The 23,032-nt window shown below is 49.5% G+C and overlaps 1 protein-coding gene across 1 annotated transcript; it reads left to right on the forward strand.

The window, feature by feature from the left end:
• Positions 1 to 277: 277 nt before the first annotated feature.
• On the forward strand, positions 278 to 18,847 carry SUGP1 (SURP and G-patch domain containing 1). Its single transcript, XM_035348174.1, has 14 exons — positions 278 to 375; positions 536 to 707; positions 1,295 to 1,398; positions 1,823 to 2,050; positions 3,684 to 3,807; positions 4,407 to 4,510; positions 6,146 to 6,269; positions 8,064 to 8,596; positions 13,343 to 13,449; positions 14,094 to 14,271; positions 14,531 to 14,637; positions 15,471 to 15,616; positions 17,073 to 17,202; positions 17,727 to 18,847. The coding sequence occupies exons 1-14, from the start codon at positions 351 to 353 to the stop codon at positions 17,751 to 17,753; spliced, it is 2,109 nt and encodes a 702-aa protein (XP_035204065.1). The 5' UTR covers positions 278 to 350; the 3' UTR covers positions 17,754 to 18,847.
• Positions 18,848 to 23,032: the final 4,185 nt, after the last annotated feature.

The following is a 23,032-nucleotide window of genomic DNA, read 5'->3' on the forward strand; positions in this document are numbered from 1 at the left end:
CAGGCGGAGGGAGGAAGGGGGGAGGGGCGGCGCGCGCGGGGCCCCACGGGACTTGGAGTCCGCCGCGGGCTACTACGGGGAGAGCGGGTGGGGGGGAGGACGGGAGGCCCGCGCGAGGCATCATGGGGGTTGTAGTTCGGGCGTGTGCTGCCATGGGGGGGTTGTTGCGGGGGGGAGGAAGGAGAGTGGCGTGGCTCTTGTGCCTCAGCAGAGCGGCCCGGCCTTCCGCACGGCCTCGGTGATCCGGGAGGGAGGCGGAAACCTCGCCGGACTACAGCTCCCAGCAGCCTTGGCGGCGGCGGCGGCGCTGCGCTGCCGGCCGCGGTGCATGGTGGGCCGGGAGCTCCAAAATGGACAACCCCCGCGAGGCGCCGGGTAGGGCCCGGGGAGCTCCCGGGGGCTCCCCCCGGCCTCGGGTGGGCCTCGGCCCTGAGGGATCCGAGCCCTGGAGAGCCTCAGGCCCGGGGTCTCCCCTCACGGCCCCTCCCGGGAGCTAATCGCCCCCTTCCTCCTCCTTTTCCCACCCCCTCTCCAGGGAAGGCCAGCCGCTGGTTCGGCGTCTCGCAGTCCAAATCGGCCAAGACGACCGCCAACATCCTGCAGCAGGAGGAGCTGATCGCGCAGAAGAAGAGGGAGATCGAGGCCCGCCTGGAGCAGCAGGAGAGGCAGAACTCCCTGCGCATCCGGCAGCTGCCCCTCTTCGGAGAGTGCGTGAGGGGAGCGGGGCTGCCGGGCTGGGCTCTGCCGGCAGAAAGCGGTTCTGTGCCCGTGTCCAAAGGGGAGGGCGGTTCTGCAAAGGTCTTGTGCTGGGAGGCAAGCGCCGATGGGGCCGAAGCTGGTGACTGAATGGTTGAGCGTTGGGTTGGGCAGCGCCAGGCTCCTTCAGTTTAACCGAGCTCCCCAGGTTTTTCAGATGCTGATGTTAACAGAGGAGCACTGACAACAAGCCTCTTTAACCGAGTGCTATTGTGTTTTCCCTCTGCTTCTTAATTGCTACTTTTTTTGCAATTGTAATTCCCCAAGAGTTAGCACAATCCCTGGCTAAATGCCTACCTAGAGTTCCTGGGAGCACAACAGCGGAACCCCGCAAGTAGAAATCTTGTTTCAATGCAAGGGATTCCGTGGGAAAGCAGGGGTACATGCCACCAGCAGTTCTTGTGCTTTTAAAAAGCCAGGTGTGCTTTCAAAATAAGCAATATGAGCAATCGCTGGCACTTATCTTATTTTCTGTCTGAAATAAATGCGTGTGAGGGGACTGGGGTGTACCATCACCTACTTTTCTTTTTCTATTTAGAGATGACGGTACTGACAACGAAGCCTCTGTTTCCAACAAGTTTGTTAACGATGGCAGTTTCCTCCAGCAGTTTCTCAAGCTGCAGAAGGAAAAGTCGAGTGCTGGTAGGTGGACTTCTGAGCACCAGGCCTTCCTTCTCGTGATGATACCAGCTTTGTGTGAGCTTCGTGTGTGTTTCCTTTAGAAATCCTGCTATGAGCTGTTACCAGTATGAGTAAGTTCTAAAGCAACAACGAGCCTTTAAATTTGGATTGAAGCCTTTCTTCAGGATGTGATAGGGACACTTGTGTTTCTTTCAATCTGTAGGTGCCGTAAAGACGAGCATCTTTCTTCTAGCTTGAATTTTACTTTGTGTAAACTGTCTTAGCTTTCACTTAGTTACGCAGCTTTTCCCGGTTGATGTCTTTAACTTACTCTGAAAATAACAGCCTGTTGCAGCTGTATCTGCTTGAGTTGTTATCTGTAACCTGCTGAGATGAAAGCAGTAAGAACGCCCAGGAATTATTTTCCCCCTCATTCTTTCCTAAGAACCTCCCCCACGTTCTACTAATAACTCGTCAAACGCTTCTGCACCAAATGCTGGGAAGAAGCCAATGCTGTTTGGGAAGCGCCCCGGTCAGGTCCTGAGCAGCATGCTGCAGCAAGCGAAGAACTACTCCCATTCCAAACAGACCCCGGTCGTTAACCGCCTCAGTGTGTTTCAGTCGCCAGATGAAGATGAGGAGGAAGATTATGAGCAGTGGTTGGAAATTAAAGGTAAATAACGCCTTGTATTACGTTGATTCTTCTGGGGTGCAGGTACGCTTACCCTAGGGGGGATACCAGTTGAGTTTGAGAGAGTTGTTTTCTCCTCGTTTTTTTTATCCAGCCTGAGCTTGGTGTGGGAGTCGGGTCACTCACCATAATTAGGCTGGGTCTGGTTTGTGCCTAGGGAGATTTTCTCTGGGTTAACAAGTCAAACAGTGTGTAACCTCCTGTGAAAATAAGGTGAGAATGTATTCTGCTCTTAGTGGAGCTTGGTCATTTGATGATTGTAAGAATTCTTTTATACACTTGAATTCAACAATGGCTAGCGCTGAGTTACCTTGAAAAAGATAAAAGTGTAATGTTTGTGATGAATGTGAAATTTTAGTTTTTGAAATGACTTGAGGTGAAAAGTCCTGAGTTTAGGAATGGCTGTGTAGGGGGGAAAAATGCATGTATAAATGAATAAAATGATGCGTTCTGAATACTAATACGTATGCTAAATGAAAGGCACAAAAGGACAACCGGTTAAAATCCAAGTTCCTGCCTCTTTCCAAAGTCTCACTAGAAAACCTCACCTCAGAAGTCTCAAATTTTAAGTAGGATATAAAATCAATGCTGATTATTGCAGCACTTAAATAACCGAGTGTCTGCGAATAACCGAGGCTGGGAAGCCAGAAGGCAGATTTGGTTAATAATCTGAATTTCATGCGGACTTATTAATCAAGTATAAAATTAGATTGGAGTTGCTAAATAAGTCACACTGAGCTTTGTGTCATGATTCATTTCATTACATGTTTATGTGTCTAGCCATTGCTGGTGGGATTTATAAAGGCGTAGTCTTAGAGAGTCTGAAATGCACTGCAGGAACGTGATAAACAGCTGCTGGCTGCAGAGGGTGAAGGCAGAACACGGACCCTGGCCTCGAAATAGTCTAGAGCAGTGCAGAAACCTCTGCTCCTGTGTGCTCTGTGTTCAGTGCCCTACCCAAAATATTGTTGTCTAGACGAATGTCTGTGTTTAGTTTCCATCAAATGTGTCCTACGTCGGCTCTGTAATAACTGTCAGTGCCAGTGGGTTCCTTTCTTGGCGCAGAAGCCAAAATGCAGTTTCTTGGAGACTGAGCTCTCATCTCCGACGGGATTCCCTCCAAGTGAGGGTTGAGACATGGGCATGTGCCAGTAGGGAGAACTACATGCTCCAGCTACACAAGCTGTCTGTGCTGTCTTGGTACAGAACGATGTCGTGGGGAACTAGAATTTGTAATCTTTAGTAATGTGGTTGGGGTTTTGTGTTTAAGAAATCCCGTTCCTTCCCACCATGTGTTTTTGTGTGGAGCAGAATTGTCAGAAGCAAATTACGTCGCAATTGAAGTTGCGCCCTAAGCTGCGGTGAGCCAATTTTTAGGCTTTTCCTTGTAGGAAGGATTTAGTCAGAATATTAGCTTCCTAGCAGGGGAGGGCAGAGGCTGACTGTAACCTAAAGATTGTGATTTGTACAGCTGTGTAAGACCGGATCCCCCATTTCATCCTTTTTCTTCCCGTTCCCGTTCTACTTTTGTCTGTCCCCGTGGTTCTTAGAAGTAATGTACCTGTTGCCTGTTTGGTGTGTGAGTTGAACCCCAGTACTGACAGCCTGCTTAAAGTTTTACCCCCAGAGGATGCGGAGACCCGCCAAGTGGTGGAAAAGCTGGCTAGGTTCGTGGCTGAAGGGGGACCAGAGTTAGAGAAGGTCGCTATGGAAGACTACAAGGATAACCCAGCTTTTTCGTAAGTGTGGTGCTAACCTGTCTGCCAAAGCAGAACGCTGCCTCTTTGTAGGAGGAAGAACATCAGCCTTGCATACGTAGCTCCCACGAGCGTTTATGGTTTAATTATCGTTAGGTGGATCTGAGCGCTGCTGCAAGTAATTGCTTTTGGTTTATAGATGGGGAAACTGAGGCAGAAAGCGATGCTGTGGTGGTGCTGTGCGCTCAGATCAGATAATTGGGCTATAGCCAGGGAGATCTGGCTGCCTGCACGGCACCTTGCCTGTGGGGATACTGGTCTTGGGACTGATCCTGTCCCCTCTGCCATCGATACGCTGAGTGGCTGAGGACAGAGGGTTCCCCCTTACATGAAAAGGGGAGACTGACTTATTTTTCTTTGCAAAGTAACAAAAAAACACTTGGGTGCAAGTCCTGAGATTAGAGCTATGTATATTTATACGTGCTAAAGACTCTGTAACCCACAGTTTAAGCGCGTTCTGAGAAATTTGTGTTGTTCTCTCCAGTTCTGAGGTGTTTGCATCCCTAGGGTATCAGTGTTGTTTTTTCACGGTCATTGCTGATGCACGTTTTTTTGCTGTTTTTCCTTCATCTCCACCTTAGGTTCTTACATGATAAGAACAGCAGAGAATTCCTTTACTACAGAAAGAAAGTGGCAGAGATAAGAAAAGAGAATCAAAGTTCTCAGGCATCCTCTTCTCAGAAAGGTAATTAAGACTGATCTGGAGAATACTCTATGAATTACAGAAATTGTTTGTTTTCTTCGCTCTCTGTAATTGCATGTAAGCTCTGCCCTGGAAACAGTGGGAATGGATATTTGGCTGTCTGCCTGTAAATAAAATTTCAAAATCGAAGGAGATGGTGACCTATGGCATCAAACTCTGTTGCCAAGATGTTTTTTTCCCCAAGCCCACAGCATTCTGTACCACGTTCTGTGTGAAAGGCTCTCGAGAGGGATTTGCATTGTATTTCTCCAAAATCCTTAAAGTGAGCTAAAATGATTCACCGTTCCGTGTGATCTGGAAAGTCCTTCAGTCCTAAAAATGCACCGAGGAAAAGTGCTTATTGTTGTGTGATATTTGACTTACGAAAAGGTTTCCTTGAACGTAATCCTCATTTCTGCTGCCACTTCCCTGCCTGAAGCTTTTATGTTCTGCTTGTGACATAAACCCTTAAACAAGGGGCTGTGATCCCAGGTGGGAAAACAGCAGATGTGGGCGATCTGCCGGCAGACAGGGGCTGTGGGCAGGGGAACCAGGATAACGCTGTTAGGAGACAAGAACTCTTGTGGGTGAAGCGTGGTCTGTGGGCTGAGCATTTATTGCTTCCAGTCCGGCCTCTGTTTGAGGCTTGCCATGTGGCCCTGGCAAATCACTCGGCTTCTCTGTGTCAGCTTCCTTTCCCGTGGAAGGCAGCATTGATGCAATTTAGCTGTCATGCTGATGAGTTAACAGCTCAAACAAATCTTGGCTTAATAGACTGTAGGCTGAAGGAGCTTGTTACCAATACCAACCCGCTGATACAACAGTTTAGAAGCTAAGCGGTATTATCCATACTTTACAGGTGTGGAATATTGAAGCAAGGAAAAGTTATGACTTATCCGTGGCTTATAATCATGTCTTCTGCCTCCTGGTGCTGTGCCAGCACGCTGGAGTACTGGCAGTGGTACTGTGCAGGTAGCAAATGTCATATAAGGCTGTCAAGGCTAAATAACGTATTTGCCTGGCTCCTTATAAACATCAAATATGCTTGAAATATTTATGATCTGAGCCTTCTCTGTGCCTTTGGACTAAGGCTGCAGTGGTCACCTCTTCCAGGTGAGGATTGGGACTGTTTTGTGGAGAATTTCCTCTGTCCCTCCCCTAAAACAGATGTGTAGTGACAGTCGGTACAAATGGGGTTGCCGGCCGTTATTAGCTTGCCGCTTTTTCTTCCCATTTGCTCCTGTGGATTCGTGTGGCAAAGTCCTTCACGAGAAATAATTGTGAGGTGTAATGCTATGGAAAACTGCGTGACGCGAGGAAGAAACAGACTTCCTCCGCAGTAGGGAGAAAAGAGTGTCCGTCTTTGGAGACAAAAGCTGATTTGTCTGTTAATCTGCTCTCATCTAGCTCCTGGCACAGAGGAGGGTGAGGTGTGAATGGGCACTCCTCTGGTTACAGATGTATTGTACGACCGTGATGCGCTATCGTGTTTTTGTGATGTAAACTCTGTTGATGTTTAATATTTCTAAAAATTAAACTCGACCTTTTGCCCTTATTCTGCTCTTGGGGTTCTTAGAACAGATAGGCTTTGACTGTTGCTTGTGTGAGTTGGGCCCAGTACTGACAGCCTGCTTAAAGTTTCACCCCCAGAGGACGAAGAGACAAAGAACTGTGCTGAGAAACTGGCCAGGTTCATAGCAGACGGGGGTCCCGAGGTGGAAGCTATTGCCTTGCAGAACAACCGCGAGAACCATGCTTTCAGGTAAGGGAAGAAGCCCGCTGCTGAGCGTGATGTGTAGGCTTGGATACGTTTTTGTTTCGTTTTTTTTCCAAAGGTTTCCCCTTGATAGACACGCTTGGAAGTCAGAAGTTACAAGGACAACCCAGTTTGATACTTTTGCAGTCTGAAGTTTCACAATTTAAAGCAAGGCGCAGAGAGAAAGGAATCATTTTGCTTTCTCCACAATTAATTTACGGCTTGCACCCCTCCCTACCTGCTCGCTGTCGCAACGTACTGGTATAATTCTAACCTTTAAACCGTTCCCTAGAAGTGGGTTCTGTTGTGGTCCCCCCCCCTCCACTCCTACTGCTGCTCCCCAATTAATCTCCCGGGTTGCTCTTTACGCGGCATCCTCCCAGCGCGCAGGTAGTAGTCCTTCAGCATTAGGTCCCCCTTTGGAATATCGTTTTTACCACATCGGATGTGAATCGTTCCCTTCAGCGCTTACTGACAGCTGCTTAATGGCTCCCTTTGGTGTCGTCCTTGTTTAATTTTTCTGCTCTTACAAACAATTTGGTGTGTTCTCTAGGAGGGAAGTGGGGCTCAGGAAGCCTTGTTTTGTTGCTGATATTTTGGCATTTTATTGGCTGTCTTCTGGCCCCCTTGGGTAGTCCCCTTGTGTTGTGAATTGCATTCAACAGATGTGCTAATATCGGAGCTGCATCATTATTTACTTTAAAACACCACCACGGTCCCACCTGAGCACGGTCAAGTTAAACACCACCTCCTCTGTTAAGATCTCATCGGGTTTGCCATGCAGAGGGCCCTGTCTTGCCCTCTGCTCGGTCCTGAATCAGTCCCTAACGCTGTTATTCAAACGGAGGGACGCAAGATCAAATTTAGTGCGTTTTAAAATGTCAGAGTTCAGCTTGTGTTTGCCTGTAGCTGTTGTGCAGCGATAAACGAGAGAGACCTGTTGTCTCCTACGTCGTCTTGTGGCAGCAGGCATTGTCCTGAGGAGAGGTTGCATCAGGTATTAAACTGGTCCTCTCTGAAGAGGAGATTGCAGAGGTGTTAGGAATAGACAACGTTTCTGCGTGAAGTGTTTGAAGGGAGCCCAAAGAGCTACATTTGTAATAAACATGAGTGCGTTGAATTTTTTTCTGCATCACTAGGCTGAAGATTGTTCATGCTCTTCCCACAGAGACTAAGGAGTTTTATTTTACCCAAAAGGTCAGAGATGCCTATTTCTGGAAGGGGAAGCAACTGAAGCAGTGTTTTTTTCCCCGTGTATGAGGGAACAGAAGGAGCAGTCATGGTATAATTAAGCAGGCTGGTAATGTCTACACCTCTATGCTGAATAGAGGGCTGGGAGCAGTTTCTTTAGGCAGTGGTTTGGCATTCTTCTTGGCAAGACGTGAATGTTTGTTTTCTTCTGTGAACTGAAATCCAACAAGTTGTGGTGCCCTTGCAGTTTTTCCAGGCGTGTACTGGGAGGCCAGTGTATTCTGGGGGAGGACCTCACGTTTCCACGAGCGTACCGAGATCCTTTTGGGTACCATGTGTTTATTTGGCACCATGAACAGCTGTGGTTTGCTCACCAACGGGAAGTACGCTTTGGGATCCCAAAGGCTTGCAGCCTACCTTGTAAAGCATGTGGGGCCCTGCAGTGCGTGCACGTACACACAGGATGGTGCTGGAGAGCAAGGAAGGGTGCGGGAAGGCTGGCTGTGCAAGAACATTGCAGGAAAGAGAAGCCCTGACCTAACTGTGCTACGTCCAGCCCCTGGACACGACCGTTACAACCAAATGTCCTTTTTCTTCCTCCCCCTGTAGGTTTTTATATGAGCCAAACAGCAAAGGCTACAAGTATTACCGGCAGAAACTGGAGGAGTTCCGTAAGGCCAAAACCAGCGCTGCGAGTGCCCCCGTGCCTGCGGAGTCCAGCCTGAAAAGGAAGAGCAGTCCTGAGGCATCGCCGTCACCCCTCTCTTTATCGTCCTTGCCTTTGCCCGTGCCCTCCCCTTTGCCTTTACCTCTGCCCTTACCCTTGCCCGTGCCCTCCCCTTTGCCCTCCCCTCTGCCCCTGCCAGTGCCCTTGCCGGTGCCATCCCCGTTGCCCTTGCCAGTACCCCCACCGCTGCCTGTGCCCTTGCCCATGCCTTCGCCGTTGCCCTCGCCTTCACCATCCTCCTCCTCAACTCTGCCTAACGAGACGGCTACAACCACTGCTGCACCAACAGCTACGGCCGCTGCTACGGGCACCACGAAAAAGAAGCGTAAGAGCAGGTGGGGGCCAGAGGAGGACAAGGTTGAGTTGCCCCTCCCGCAGCTGATCCAGCAGTTGGATTCTCCCTCCCCTCTTTCAGGTTAGTGGCTCTGCATATTGGGTTGAATAACTGTTTTTCCTGGGGGTGCGTCCTGCCTTAGCCCAGCTGGCTTTGTAAACAGAAAATCCAGCGAGTCTATCTCTTGTTGTAATCTCCTTGGTTGCCAGCCCCCTATCTTTCAGCTGGGTCCGGCAGCTAACTCCCCCTGTGTGGAAACCCAGATAAACCACTTTATCTCTCTGACACCAGGGATTGGATCTTATCGTTCTGCAGCTATCTGTAAAACCCTGCTGTGCTATAGCTCATTAGAGCCTCAGCCTCTACACTATTTAGGGCTATTTCACTTCAGGAAGAGTGTCTGTCAGAAAACAAATATCAAAGCTGAACTGTGCTTATTCCCCATGGTAGGATAAAACCCCTGGGCAGCACTTCCATCTCGCTCTAACTGATCAGAAGGCTAAATGGGAATAGCTGCTCCCCGAGTGCTGGCAGACGCGAGTCTAACTCCCCGTTCCAATTTATCCCCATTTCGGTTCATTTGATTACAGGCAGGGTTCACAGTCCTCTTCCAGTGGTGAGGCTGATGCCCCCGTTGCTTCACCTGCCAAGTGCACCCAGGGGGTGCAGCCCTGTTCGAGTGCTGGAAGATAATTCTTCCAGTCTAGGCACTTGCAGCGAGCTCTCAGAGGTTGAACTCTTGTGGCCCATCTGTGCATGTGCGGGTAGGTAATTAGGCAGTTAGAGATGCATACAGAACTCGAGTCATCCAAGGACAACAGGTGAGTGCAGACATTTAAGACGGCGTCTTTGAATCCTTTGCCCAATTAGCGTGGTATGGGGAAAGGATGTGAAAAGGAGAAAGAAAAGATGCGAGATAAGGCAGTCGGTGTTGGCAAACTGAGTGAATTAATAGTACGGCATTAGAGCCTCAGGAAAAGTAATAAGGACCTTTTCCAAAGAGCAATCGCAGAACAGGCGAGGTGGGGCAAGTAATAGCAAACAGGGTGTAATTTCCAGAGCTGCAGGGTGAGACCACAGACAGTTTTCAGCACATGGTCAGTCTGTAGAGTTCACTGCTCCAGCGAGTCAGTGGGTCTTCTGCTTTGGATGGATTACAGAGGGCATAGTCGCTCAACCTTTTAATAGCTTCAGTTATTAGGCTTGGATAAGGTGTAGGGTTGGTTGTATGTGCCATGGTGTCTGTAGATTCTACAGAGAGGTCAGGAAGGACGGGCTCAATCTCCTCATCAGCACTTCAAATGTAGATGAAGAGAAGTTCCTACCTAATTCGGTTTTCTGATCGTAGCCCTGTACAGAATTCTTACCTATACATCTCGTACGTACAGGACAAGATACCAGCCTGGATAGCTCATTCACTTGACCTTGAATTGCTGCTCGTAGTAATCCAGAAATCAGATATGAAAGTCTTACTTTGTACCCCTAGAGTAATTCCTCTTTTCCTGCAGACAGTAATGAAGCTTAGATGATGAAGCTGGGCAGGCGCTATCAAAACAAGCATCAGATTCCATCTTAATGCCTCCTGCTGCAGAGAGGGCCTGCAAGAGTATCTGTGTGCTCGTTCCAGCATGCTTCCTGCTGAAATCTCCCCTGGCTCTTTTAGCCTTCTCTTAATTAGACAGGGACATGCTAGCTGTGCTCATGCTCACTTTCTACAGGGCTTTGTGTCAAGTAGGAGAAAAGGACAGCAAACAATTTGCCTGGCATAACAAATCAGCCGTTAATGCACTGTTAATGCTCTGTAGGGGGAAGGAATTTGTATTGGTTGAGATCCCTTTCTAGAATTAACATCTTCAACCTGACAGGTGAAAATTCCAAACTGCACCCCTGGTTCTCTGGAAGGTTAGTTGCCCATCGTGCTGTGGTACCTAAATATCTACATCTTAGTCCTTTATCCCTAGCAATTGTTCTGGATTTAGTGGAGGGCTGTTCAGATTCCTCTCTTGTCTCCTCTTAGTAACAGATCAGTATCACGGAGAGGAGAAAATGTAGTCCTTTTGGACAGAAACAAGGCTCTTATTGATATCAAAGCGCGTAACTGCGTGTGTACTGCAGGGGCTACAACGACTGGAAAGCTGAACGGAGCACAGATATTGTGATTAGTGGATTCTGTGGACTAATGGGATTCCATAGGCTGTCGTTAGAATATTCTGAAACTTAATATTGGATTGATTTGCGTCTGATTAGTTTTAATTAAGATCTTCAGGCTGTAGGACAACAACTCAGGCACCTCTTTATTGGGATTTCTGCTGTCCTTAAAGGACGCTTACTTCAGTTGTAACAGGCTCCTCTTTGGGCATGTGGGAAAGGGATAAACCTTCAGGTAGTCTTCTGCCAATGCTGCAGACAGACTGCACCATTAACCCTGTAGGCAAAGCTGATGTCATTCAAGGGAGAAATACACTTTTCCCAAGCCTGCTGAAGAGAAGGCTGAGAAGCAGCTTCATAGCTCTGCGTATTGTTGCCTGGTGTAAGGGACTTACAAATCTTATTATCTATTTTAATGCAAATACATTAACTGATCTTATTTATAAACAGATTTTTTTTTCTTTTATCTTCAGATGTAGACTTAGGGCAGAGCCTTGCTTTTTTTTTCCCGTCAACTCTTCCTGTATTGTGATGCTCTGGGCCAAGGCTACAAAAATATCCCCCAGAGCTAAATTTCTGCAGCGACTCTTTCAGCATCGTCTCAGCACAAAGTCTGCATGGTACCGGAGCAGTCAGACGAACCAGATGTAGTTTTAGCACAGGAAGCAGCAGTGGCATATGCTTTCTGGGGTGTAAAAGAAGATGCTACAGTCTCACCTCTCTCCTTTATGGTGGTTTTATATGCTGGCGAGCTACCAGCTCGTAGGGCCTCTAGAGCCATGCCTGGCTCTCAGCCTGAGCGTTTATGCAATTCAGAACGAAGCCAAAGAGCTGCTGACCTCTGTGAAGGGCAGAGTCTTCCTCGGTGCATTCAGAGAAAGCTTTCCCATGCCCTGAGCCAGAAGGTGAATCTCTGACTAGGGCTGATGCTGAAGTGCCCCAGTCTCACGTAACGTTTGGGGCCGGATTCTTCTTTGTAGCGGGTTTTGCATGGAATAGCGTAGAGTGTGCATCAAAACCGTCTCTAAATGTCACTGCGCTCTGAGACAGAAACCAGGCTGCTTTTCAGCAGCAGCTAGGTCTATTTTTCTATTTGCTCCTATTTCCTGGGAGCTGAAAGTGCTTATCCTAGCACCAAGCCTGGTGTAACACCACTTATTGCTTCCCTGCTCTCAGAAAACCTCTTGCGGTGTTTTACATAACTCTTCCTGCAGAGTTGACTGCTGGTGCGAATGTGCAGAGGCTCTGGCTGTGCGAGGGAGGCTGGATGTGCTGTTTCATGTTCTCCTTGGGAGGCTGGAGCTAAGGAAGCCACTTCCCGATTGTGGCACGCTCGGCCAAAAGCACGCGGGAAAGGAGGGGGATGAGAGTGCTCAGATCAATTGCCCTGGGTGAGAGTAAGAGGAAGGGAGAAGACGACCCCTGGGGCCTAATTAGCATGCTGCGTAGACACTTGGTGTCATGAACAATGATCCTATTATTATTGGGCTTCATAATTAATAGATAATGAATAATTAATGAAGCATCATTTAACTGTAGTCTGGACTTACATTCAAATTGAGCTTTTTGCAGTCATTAGGAGGAAATTCTTTTCCTGGTGTTGAAAAATGCAACGCGCTTTCAAGTGTGGTTGTGTCTCTTCTTTTAATCCCTTAAATATTTAACCGTTGGAATCTTAAATCTGAGGTGCGTTAGAGGGGAGCTGCCAGCTCTGCTGGATATATATGAACCACAATTGCAAGGCAATCTCCACTGTAAATCTATTTTTTGCAGCCCCAGCAATGTTTATATTACTCTTTCTCATGGTGCAGCAATTACAAATAGCCTTCCTTTTTGTTCCCTCTCTTTCCTTTGGCTTGTGCTTTGAACTCGGTGCCGTGTGGTCATTTTAAATCGGCGGGTTTCCTGCCCAGATAATATCTTATTTCAGGGTTTACCTGATACAACAGCAAAAGTCACTCCAAAGGAGGAGCTTCCAGATGGGATGCTGCAGGTAAAGGAGGATACATCAGTGGGGCTGTCGAGCAGAGGCTTAAAACGTCCCCTCTTTGAAACCAGTGGCGACATCCCTAGCAATACTCTTCTTGAGCCTGTAGATTAGAAACTGAAATCTCCTTGGGGAATGGTAACTTCCAAAGCAGCATAATGCTCGTGTCTTTATTCTAATGTGGTCATTTGCTTTTCATTTTGAATGAAGTTGCTGTTTACATAGTAATCAGCAGACACTGACGTGCGCGGATTGAACAATATGGTGACAGGCTCAGATCTCCTCGTGCCTCAATTCTGAATAATTAAGCATCGCTCTTTGCAGTGGCTTGGGTTCCTGAGGAAGCCTTAGGAGGAGAATTAAGATGAAAGGAGCAATAATTTTTAAAGCGTGTCATAGCAGATTGCTGTGCAGCGTGACCTCTGAGGATGTGAGATGTGGGTTGCCAGCCTGCTGATGTGAGCCCTGGGCTGTGGTAAGGGATTGCTCTGAGCTGGCTGGCGAAGGCAGGGCGAGCCAGGGACTTTCCTACCTCCAAGTCCCTCCAGGTGGTTGTTCTACAGCTAAGGGTCTGAATGCAGGAACCGTGAATGGGCCTGGAACTTGACGAGGGGGTCTCGAGAAATGGTTTCACTGGCCTCAGCAGCTGTCTCAGATGTTGAAAGTCTTTTTTTTACATGTGCTTATTTCAGTTCAGGACCTCAAGGGTCTTGGTTATGAAAAAGGGAAACCGGTCGGCTTGGTGGGTGTGACAGAGCTCTCCGAAGCCCAGAAGAAACAGCTGAAGGAGCAGCAGGAGGTAATGCCCTGAAGATACTTCCAAAATCGTCTGTGTACCTGCATATTGTGCTGCAGTGTGGTGGAGTTAGATGGGAAAACGGAGGTGAAGATAGCAAGGAAAGTTTTCCAGTGGCCCACAAATAAATCTCTAGGATTTGTGCTGAATGTCTAAGAATCATGTGATGCTGCAGTCAGCAGAAATATCTTAGAGGACTTTGGGGAATACGAATTAAGCCAGCCAATTGCTGTGCTACCAACCTAAAACCCCAAATCTATAAGGTCTGGTGTGTCACATCTGCAGCTGGCTGTGTATTGCTTTAGCTGTGGGGAGAAGGTGGGGGGATACGTGCAGGCTGGGGCAGAGTGGGATCAAAATTGGCTTTTGCTGGAACATGAGGGGGGTGTTTAAACTGAGGGGGTGACACAATGGCAGCGTTAACATCAAGGTGCCTCTCGGAGGAACCAGCACGTAATGCTCCTGTTTGATCTGAGGAGCGAGCGGATCAGATCAAGCAGCAGCGCTGCCCGTTGGGATCTGTAGTTGTCATAACCTACGTTCCGAATGGCAGCTGAGGCTGCCGTGGGCTCTACCACCAAACTGTGTGCCTCCGTGGCAGGCTTTGCTGCCTATAAACCAGTTTGTCTCCGGTTCTCTTCCCCTAGATGCAGCAGATGTACGACATGATCATGAAGCACAAGCAAGCCATGCAGGAAATGCAGATGATGTGGGAAAAGGCGATCCAGCAGCACCAGCATGGCTACGACAGCGACGAGGAGGTAGACAGCGAGCTGGGAACGTGGGAGCATCAGCTTCGACGCATGGAGATGGACAAGACGCGAGGTGTGTGGGGAGCTGCCAGGCAAACACCTTGCTTGCCCTGCAGTTGTACAGAGGCCTCCAGGGGGAGATGTCTGGGATCATGTTGTTAGCACAGGAGTTACAGGGGTCGCTTTTCACTGGTCCATGCCGTGGCTTCCATCCCTGTTGAGTGGAGATAATAACAGTCTGTTCCTGTGAGGCTTTATGCTTCACAAACTCTCTGAAATTTTGAGTCAAAGAACGCCGCGTTACTGCCGTTTTCTCTTTGTTTCTCGGGCAGAGTGGGCTGAGCAGCTGACCCAGATGGGCAGAGGGAAGCATTTCATCGGGGACTTTCTTCCACCGGATGAGCTGGAGAAATTCATGGAGACGTTCAAGGCCTTGAAGGTGAAATAGCAGAGATTTCACAGGGCAGTGCTCCCTATCTGTCCTGCAGCAATAAGGGAAAGACCTCAAGCACGTTTAGCCCTTTGTCAGAGCAGTGAGCTGCCTTGCTGCTTTGAGGTGCTTCCCTGGGAGCCTTGTTACTTCTGTAGGAAACTAGGGCTTAGTTGTTTGCTCTTCGCAGAGAAACAGCTGTGGTAGAGAGCAGACTATTGGGACTGTATTTGGGGGTTAACTGAAGTTAGAGACAAACCTCTCAGGCTACCCCCCCACTTGTCTGCCATTCCTGTTTAAGATAAGTAGTGGCTGACACCATGCAAGGAAAACTTGGGTTTTTATCCAGACAATTGTACTAAAGCAAAAGCATAAACCACACAAAAAGCTTATGTAAAGTACTTCATACCTGCCAATTCTTCCTAAACTGTGGAACTTCTTGTTGCTGGCATCCGTGATAATGTTTTCTTGTAACCAGCATGGGTTCTGACGTTCCCTGGAGATCCTGGTTTTATATAAGAACCGTATCTGAAACTTGATCCAGTGAGCGACTTTAAATTCAAGGAGCTGAATGTGTCTCAGCTTAATCTCACAGTAGCATTCCCTGCTTCTTGCAGATTATGTTGGAGGGCATGCATGGCTGTGCAGTGCTTTATTATTTACCTGTTTTCTTCTCTGTGGTGGTACAGAAATGGAGTCCCAAGAAATCATGCTAGTTATTAACTGTCAGAACCACCCTAGCTTCCAGTAGCTGAAGCTGACTTTTCCCTCTTTTGACCCACAAAGATAGGCGTGTATGTGCATATACCAAACAGCCAACTCTGCGTTTTGTCTCCCTGCAGGAAGGACGTGAACCAGATTATTCTGAATACAAAGAGTTCAAACTGACTGTGGAAAACATAGGTTATCAAATGCTAATGAAGATGGGCTGGAAGGAAGGCGAGGGACTTGGCTCAGATGGACAGGGGATTAAAAACCCAGTCAGCAAGTAAGAGTTCTTCTACTATTGATTTAGTCCTTTCCTCTTAGGCTGATAATTGATGCTCCTACCCTAGCCTACTGGAAGCAGCTGCAGTGAATGTGACTGCAATTCATCACTCGCGCAGAATATGGAATCCTCCCAGCAAAGGAGAAATATCGTTTCTGATTTATTTGGGGTTCCCTCCCCACAAGGACTGGGTTTGTTACTGTGTCTCAGGCAGGAGGTCTGATCTGAGCCGGTGTTTTGTTTCAAATCTCAATTTGCATAGTGTGTTTTTCTTAGTTGCCTTCTCTTCAGCTTCCCCATCTATAAAATGAAGAGAACACCCGTCTGTACCTCCCCTCTCAGAGGGCATGTCTTTAAAGTCATAAATTTAAATATTAAAGAACGTGCCTTTTGCATCTGAACACTCTTGATGCCTGCTAGCTAGTCCCTGGTGTACTGTGGATGGAAGGCGTTTACCGAAATACGCTACTGATAGACCTGCGTTTGAAAGATAGCGTGGTCCATAGCAGAGAGCTTTCTGTGTGATCATGCAGCTCTCTTGATGTCACTTTTTGGCACAGAAGTTTACTGATTTGATCATATTTTATATAAAAAAAATCTTTGGGAGAGTGCCATCCCAAAATAGATTAGAATGTCGTCTTAGATGGATCGTCTGTTGGTAGCATGTGCTGCACTTCAAAACCAGTGGCAGGAAATACTCTGCATTACTTCTTAGCATTAGGTCCTTTTAGAAATGAGTTGTTTGTTTACTGCACAACATGAAGTAACTCTACAAAGCGCTTCTGCTCCTCTTTTGCAAGAAGATCTCTCTGGCAGCATGCTTATTCGTTCAGAGAGGACCTGTGATAAAAGATCACTGTGATCAAAACAGCAAGGCTTTTAAACAACAGGAGGGCAGCTCCTGGCTGTGGTTGAACAAGGGGGGTGATTTGCTTGGGCTCTACCATCTCTGATCTTCTCAAGACTGATAAGGTTTGAATGGAGATGGAAATGAGCTGTTTCCACTCTTGGACTGTTCTGGAGTGAAGGACTGGGAGGCAGGCACGTTATTTAATGGCTCTGTCTACCTCCAGTTATTGAGGTACAAACCAACGCCTTCGGCTGCCGAAGGTTAGTCTGCCAGTCCGAGCATCATTCAGCAGGGAGGCATCCAAAGCACAGACAGCATTTCTGTTCCAGCTCTAAAAGTTCAAGCAAATACATGTTGACACTACTACTTCCATCTAACAACAGCAAGCATCATTGATTTGGAAGGGCAAGGCAGAAAGGTGGCAAATACAATCATCTGCTCAGTATTACCTGTCGGTCTCGATGCGGTGCTCTGTGCGATGATGCCCAGTGCTCCCTGGCACTTGTTCTCTGAGCTGCAACGGCAGGAGGCAGACGGCATTTTCGGTGAGTGGGAAGGTGATCACGTTTGCTTACCTCGGAAGCTTTGTTCCCTTTTTCCAAACAGGGGGACTACAGCTGTGGATGGAGCTGGTTTTGGCATCGATCGTCCTGCGGAGCTAACCAAGGAGGATGATGAGTACGAGGCATTCCGTAAACGAATGATGCTTGCCTACCGCTTCCGACCAAATCCGTTGGTAAGGTGTCCCGGAAACATACCAGACAGTGACAAATCCATTGAGGACTTGTGCGTGTCTTACAAGGTTGGGAGCGTTTCTAGTGCTCAGCCAAGTAAGCAGATGCTGTGAAAGTTTCTTTGATTCATTCTCATTCTGAATCAACTTGTCATCAGCAAAACACACGTGGATGCGCAGAGTTCCTTAGGTGGTTTTTTAATACAAAATTGCTGGCTGAAGTTTTCTCTGGTACTAGGTATAGATGCTGCACACAGCGGAAGCAGATGGGTCATCCACGAATCCGTGGTTTATTTTGAATAATTGTTTTCCTGATCGGAGAAGGCTTTTAGGTTTGCATTTGCCTCTGTTACGTTCAGCATGCCAGCACACCTAGAAAACCGCGTTTGTAACTTTTGATGGGAAATCTGAGGTTTCGCTGTCAGAAGTGTCACGTTTCAGTGGCTTTTTCAGATAATTAAGCTCAAATGCTCATTGTTCTGTGAAGACAGCAATTCTGATTAATCTTCTCTCGTTATTCCCCACAGAACAATCCTCGACGACCTTACTACTGAGAATGTTTTTTGGGACAATGTCTTTTCAAAACAAATCGTAATTTTACTGTGAAATGTTATGAAACTGCGTTATCATTCTCTTATTTGCTAATATTGTAAAACTTACCGAAGTCACAATACCATCTTTCACCCAGAAGAACGGCCTGCGAGCCCACTCACTGCACACTCGAGTGTCATGACAACCGCGTTGTAACAAGGCCTGGATGGGATTCGGGAAGGGTAACGGAGCAGGTGAGAACGGAGATTTTTACACGGTGCCCTGCAGAGTGGAAGGGTAGCACCAAAGATACCAATAGGAATAGTTCAGGGACTCCACTTGTATATAGCTCAGTGCCATCTTACTTACAAAGAACGCATTTTTTGCCTAATGGCAGGTCCTCTGTTCAGATGTGCAGCTTGTGCTGCTCTTTTTTTTTTGTTTTATTTTTTTTTATGTCAAATATGACAACCACCCCAACTTCTGGGGCTCTTGTTCGGTCTTTATTCCCTGACAAACTGGGTTCTGATGGTGTCATGAAGCCTGAAGTGCAGTCTGACCTCCAACTGACATTGCAAAACCAGTGCCTAGTTGTTTTACCTCTGTCCTGTGGAAGAAGAGGTGTGGATCGGTGCATGGAGCATTGACTGCAAGGGTTGAGGAGCGCAGGGGATGTTCGTTGAACTTCAGAGGCCACAGCCTCTTGGTTTCTTGAACACTAAGTTCACCCACAGCTTCTTAGCAAAACGAGGGACTTGCTAACACTGTGCGTGGATGTGGGTGATGAAGAACCAAGCCTTCGAGCGCAGCTTATCAAAGGCCATTTGCATTCTGTTGTCCTATGAAACTCCTCTACAAGTACAAATTTTCTTCATTCAATCTGTAAATAAAATAAAACTCACTTGTTCTTAGGAAAGAGCAGTCTTGCCTTGGGTTTTCAGAGGCTCAGGGACTATTCGAGGTTTCTTTCCTTCCAAATATCCTAGAGAAAAAATAAATGTGGGGTTGGGGGGCATTAGTTTTCCCTCCATCCAACTACTTGGCATGCGCTTCTCTTTAACTTTTCTTAACCTCATAGAGTCAGGGCTTGGCTTTCAATAAAAACATTCGAAACCATAAATTCAGTAAGGGTTCATTCTGGGAAAAGGGGAGTTTGTGAGCACCTTGCAAACGCTTGGAGCTGGGTTGGCTGCTGGGGCAGCGTGCCCCATGTGCCCTCGCTACCCCTCGTGCACGGGGAGGTTGCACACGGTAATCAGCATGGGCAGCAGGCATGGAAGGTTGGGAAATAAAGATAGAAAACCTGGCAGTGCTCTCAACTGATTAAGGTCACTGTGACAGCTGTGCTGTCCTACTAAGTTAGGAAAACAATCCGTGTGGGTCATCCCTGGAGTGGTGCTGCTCAGCTCCTGGTTCCTGCCTCACCGTGCTGGGCTTTGGCTGGTGCTGCTGAGCTGATTTTCCTCGGATAGCAGAGCCTGGAGGACCGCAGGGCGAGATTTTCACTCTGCTGTTTTTTCTGTACAGGTAGGGACGTGCAGGGAGGCTGTTGGAGAGTGGACGCTCTTTGAATTTCTTTTTATTCCTAGCCTACGTAGCACTGCATCCTTTTAGTACCAGCAATGACCTGGTCACAGCATGGTCTTAAAGGCAGGGTGAGCGCTCGTGGACGGGCTTTCTGCTGCTCCTGATTGAGTCTTTAGAGCTAATCTGATACTGCAGAGATTGCTGTGTTCTTGCCTGGTGTCATGTTGGCAAAAGTTGTTTTATTCTTTTATTTCAACACAGCGGCCTTGGCTTTCTTGAGCCCCTTCTGTTTTGATAACGTGTGCAGACCACGCTCATCGATACGCGCTTTTCTGTGCTCTGTTTTCCGTGTGTCACTGTAAATAATGCAATATTCCCCATGCCCCTGAGAGCAGCAGGCAGGGGTCAATTCTGCAGAAACTCAGCAAGCCACTTAGCGCAGCCCTCCTCCTTTCCATCATTACCTACAAAGCAGGGATTTCATCTTCAGAAACCTAATCAAACAGCCGCTTGTCGTGGCGTGCTCGGAAGGTCACCGAAGTTGGGCTCTTTTGGATCAAAGAATGAATTCCTGGTGCTCGGGGCCGAGCACAAGTGCCCGTGCTGACCACGCTTATGTGGCACCGGAGACACCGCTGCAATCGCCTGGCTGGGGAGAGGCAAAGGAGCTGGGGCTTGTTTGTCCTTGCAAAAGCAAGGAGCCTGCTGTGACGCATCTGCAGCCTTCGGTGGCTTGGAAGATCTGAAGGTTACCGCTCAAGCCGCCCCTCGTTACCTGGTTTCACCCTTTTTATTATTTTACAGGCTGTCACACTGCTTTTTGGACAAGTAGGGCTGCTGGGGGGGCTTCTCCGCTCATTACCGAGCCCCAGAGACCGACCCCTTGGCGTCAGGCTCGTGCCCTTCCTTCCCCGCGGGTCGTGCCGCTCCTTGTGGCCGTGCGGGTGTGTTCGGAGTCCTCCGGCACCCAGCGGTGATGAGCAAGCCCAGGGCAAAGTGCAGGGCAGTTAATTCAGTCCCCGGACTCTGAAGCAAGAGGGCGAAAGAGTGACACGGTGACACGTTGGTGGAGGCTTTGTGGGGCAGGTGAAAGGTTGAGCGGCCGTGTCTGGGGTCCGCTAAATGCTGTGGAAGTTCGTAAGCCTGTCCCCCCCGCCCCGGGCTGGTGTGGAGGTGAATGCTCATGCTGGAAAAGGGTTTGAGAGGAGGAGGTCAGGTTAAGGCCGGGCTCCCAGCCGGACACGGAGACCTTCAAGCTCCTGCGTTCTGCTCCATTCAATTCCTTACTGAAGGCGTGGATGAAGTGCTGGCTTTCATGCGCTTCTCTTTTCCTCTTACAGATCTCAAGAGCTGCGTCCTCTTGGCTCTTTTAAGTGCTTAAGGGTTCCGGAATGAATTGAAAAAGAAAAAAAAAAAAAAAAAAAGAAAAGAAATAAAACACATGAAAAAAGCCCAGTCCCCAAACATTCAAAACCTCTTCTGCAGTGCATTTATTCATTCCCCCGCCACTGGCCGTGCCGTGCCTCGAGGCAGCCCTCGAGTGCTGCAACCCTGTGGTCCTGTGGTGGGGCCGGGGGGGGCTCCTGGGACCCCCTCACCCTTTTGCAGACCCCGCCGGGGGCTTCACCTTCCTGCCGGGGGCGGTTCTGGCTCTTTAAGGGCGCTGCCTCTTCGCCCAGCCTTTGGGGCCGAAGTCCGGGCTCCCAGCGGCGGTGGCTGTGGGGATGCAGCTCCCCGCCGTGCCGGGCGCACTCGCCCCTTCCCTGCTCGCCTTCCCTCTGGCTTTCGGTGTCAGCGGCTTGGTGGCACTGGCAGAGTGAGTGCGGGTCCGGGACTGGCCTGGGATAAAGCTTCTGGGGCAGGGCACTGGGTCTGGCCGGGTGCTGGCGGCAGCGATCCGAACTGGGGGGGGGCAACTGGGGCGAGGTCCGGTCCTGAACTGGTGTGCGGGATGCTGGCTCCAGGCTGGGGGGTGTGAGGGGGGTTTGGGTTGTCCCAGGACGAGGCTGTGGGGTCAGGGAGCTGTCGGTGGGAGCAGACCCACCTGGGCCAGGCCCCTGGGTCCCATCTGGACCTGGAGAGGTGGGGGCAGTGTCTGGGGGCAGGGAGCTGGGGTCCTGCTGGAGCCCAAGGCACAGCTCTGGGTCCGGGGTGCTCCTGCCCCAGCCGAGCCCATAGAAAGGCCACTGCGGGCTGGGACTGTGCCGACGTGGTTCACGGCTGCGTTTATGACTTAAATCCTGTTATCAGCGAACAGAAACGCAGCCAGGCTGCTCAGGCTCGTTGCACAACGCGGAGCGAAGCCGGGGTCGCCAGTTCCCAAACCCCCGGGGACTGAGCAGCCCCACAGAGCCGTGTTCTGTCGGGTCGGCGCTCCCCCGGCTCTCCGTCATGCTCTCCTTGGGCATTTTTTAGCAGCCCTGGGGGGTTTGGGACCGAGTGGCTGCACCACCAGCTGCCGTCAGCTCCCAGCATGGCTCCCCGGAGCCCTGCCACCACCCTGCTCGCTCGTTTTCTTTCCCTTTGTAAAGCCACCCCCGGCTGCTTACTCCTCTCTTATTCCAGTCCCACGCTCGGGAGCTATGGGCTCTCTCCCCTTATCCTTTTTGTCAATTTTCTGTACTTTCTATCCTCGCATTTCTACCAGGGCCCCATCCTCCTCCTTTCCCCTTTTGTTATGTATTTCTTTGCACCGCTAATTTCTACTTCGGCTTTCCCACCGAGCACGAAGCACTTTCAGCCAACCTCCTCCTTGCAGAACCACGGGTTTCCCAACCTAAAGCTTCACCCAAAAATCTCCCGATTTTCCTTTGCATTTCTTGGTCTTTCCCTTCCACCCCCTGCGCTCGGCTCATCCCCTGCATCCACGCAGCACCGGGGCTCTGCAGCCCTGCCGCTGGGGCGCCTGGATCCGTCCCTCTGAGCCCCCCCGAGCTCTTCTGCTTAACGCAGCACCAGATGAAACCCATCAGTAACTGTTAGGAGCCCCAGCACCTCCAGCATGCTGCCCAAATTGGAGCCCGTAACGACATTATTCTCCTGCCCTCGCATTGCATGGATGGGGCAGGGAGATGACACGGCATTTCTCGGTCCGGCTGCGGTGCTGAGCGATGCCGCCCTCAAAACCGCCCCCCTCGTCCTCTGCAGGGGGGTCTGGGTGCCCCAAGCACAGACCCCAAAATGCTGCTGGATGTGGGGTGCGGCCCCAGTGCTGCCACGTCCCGCTGTGCCCCGAACCCCACTGCCCGCAGGGTGATGTCGGATGGAGCCCTGCGCTGTGCTGCTCCGCCACAACGCGTGTTTGAATTTTGAATTAATCATTCCACGGGAGCAGTTATGTAGTAATTAATTATACGCTGGTAATAATGCACTTATGCAGTGACAGTTCAATTATTTGATTGAGTGTTTGTTTTTGTTGAGTATCGGTTGGGTTTGGGCGCTCAGTGCGTGCAGGGGGGTGAGGAGCAACCCAGCCCCACTCAGAGCTGCTTGTGATTCCTACCCCATCCCCATGTCCCATGCCATCCCCATCCCCATCCCATCCCATCCCCATCCCCATCCCCTCTCCATCCCCTCCCCATCCCATCCCCATCCCCATCCCATCCCCATCCCATCCCAATGTCCCATCCCCATCCCATCCCAATGTCCCATCCCCATCCCAATCCCCATCCCATCCCCATCCCATCCCCATCCCATCCCCATCCCCATCCCATCCCATCCCCATCCCATCCCCATCCCATCCCCATCCCATCCCAATCCCCATCCCAATCCCCAT

The sequence above is a fragment of the Oxyura jamaicensis genome, chromosome 28 (assembly GCF_011077185.1).
Source record: "Oxyura jamaicensis isolate SHBP4307 breed ruddy duck chromosome 28, BPBGC_Ojam_1.0, whole genome shotgun sequence".
Lineage (NCBI taxonomy): Eukaryota > Metazoa > Chordata > Aves > Anseriformes > Anatidae > Oxyura > Oxyura jamaicensis.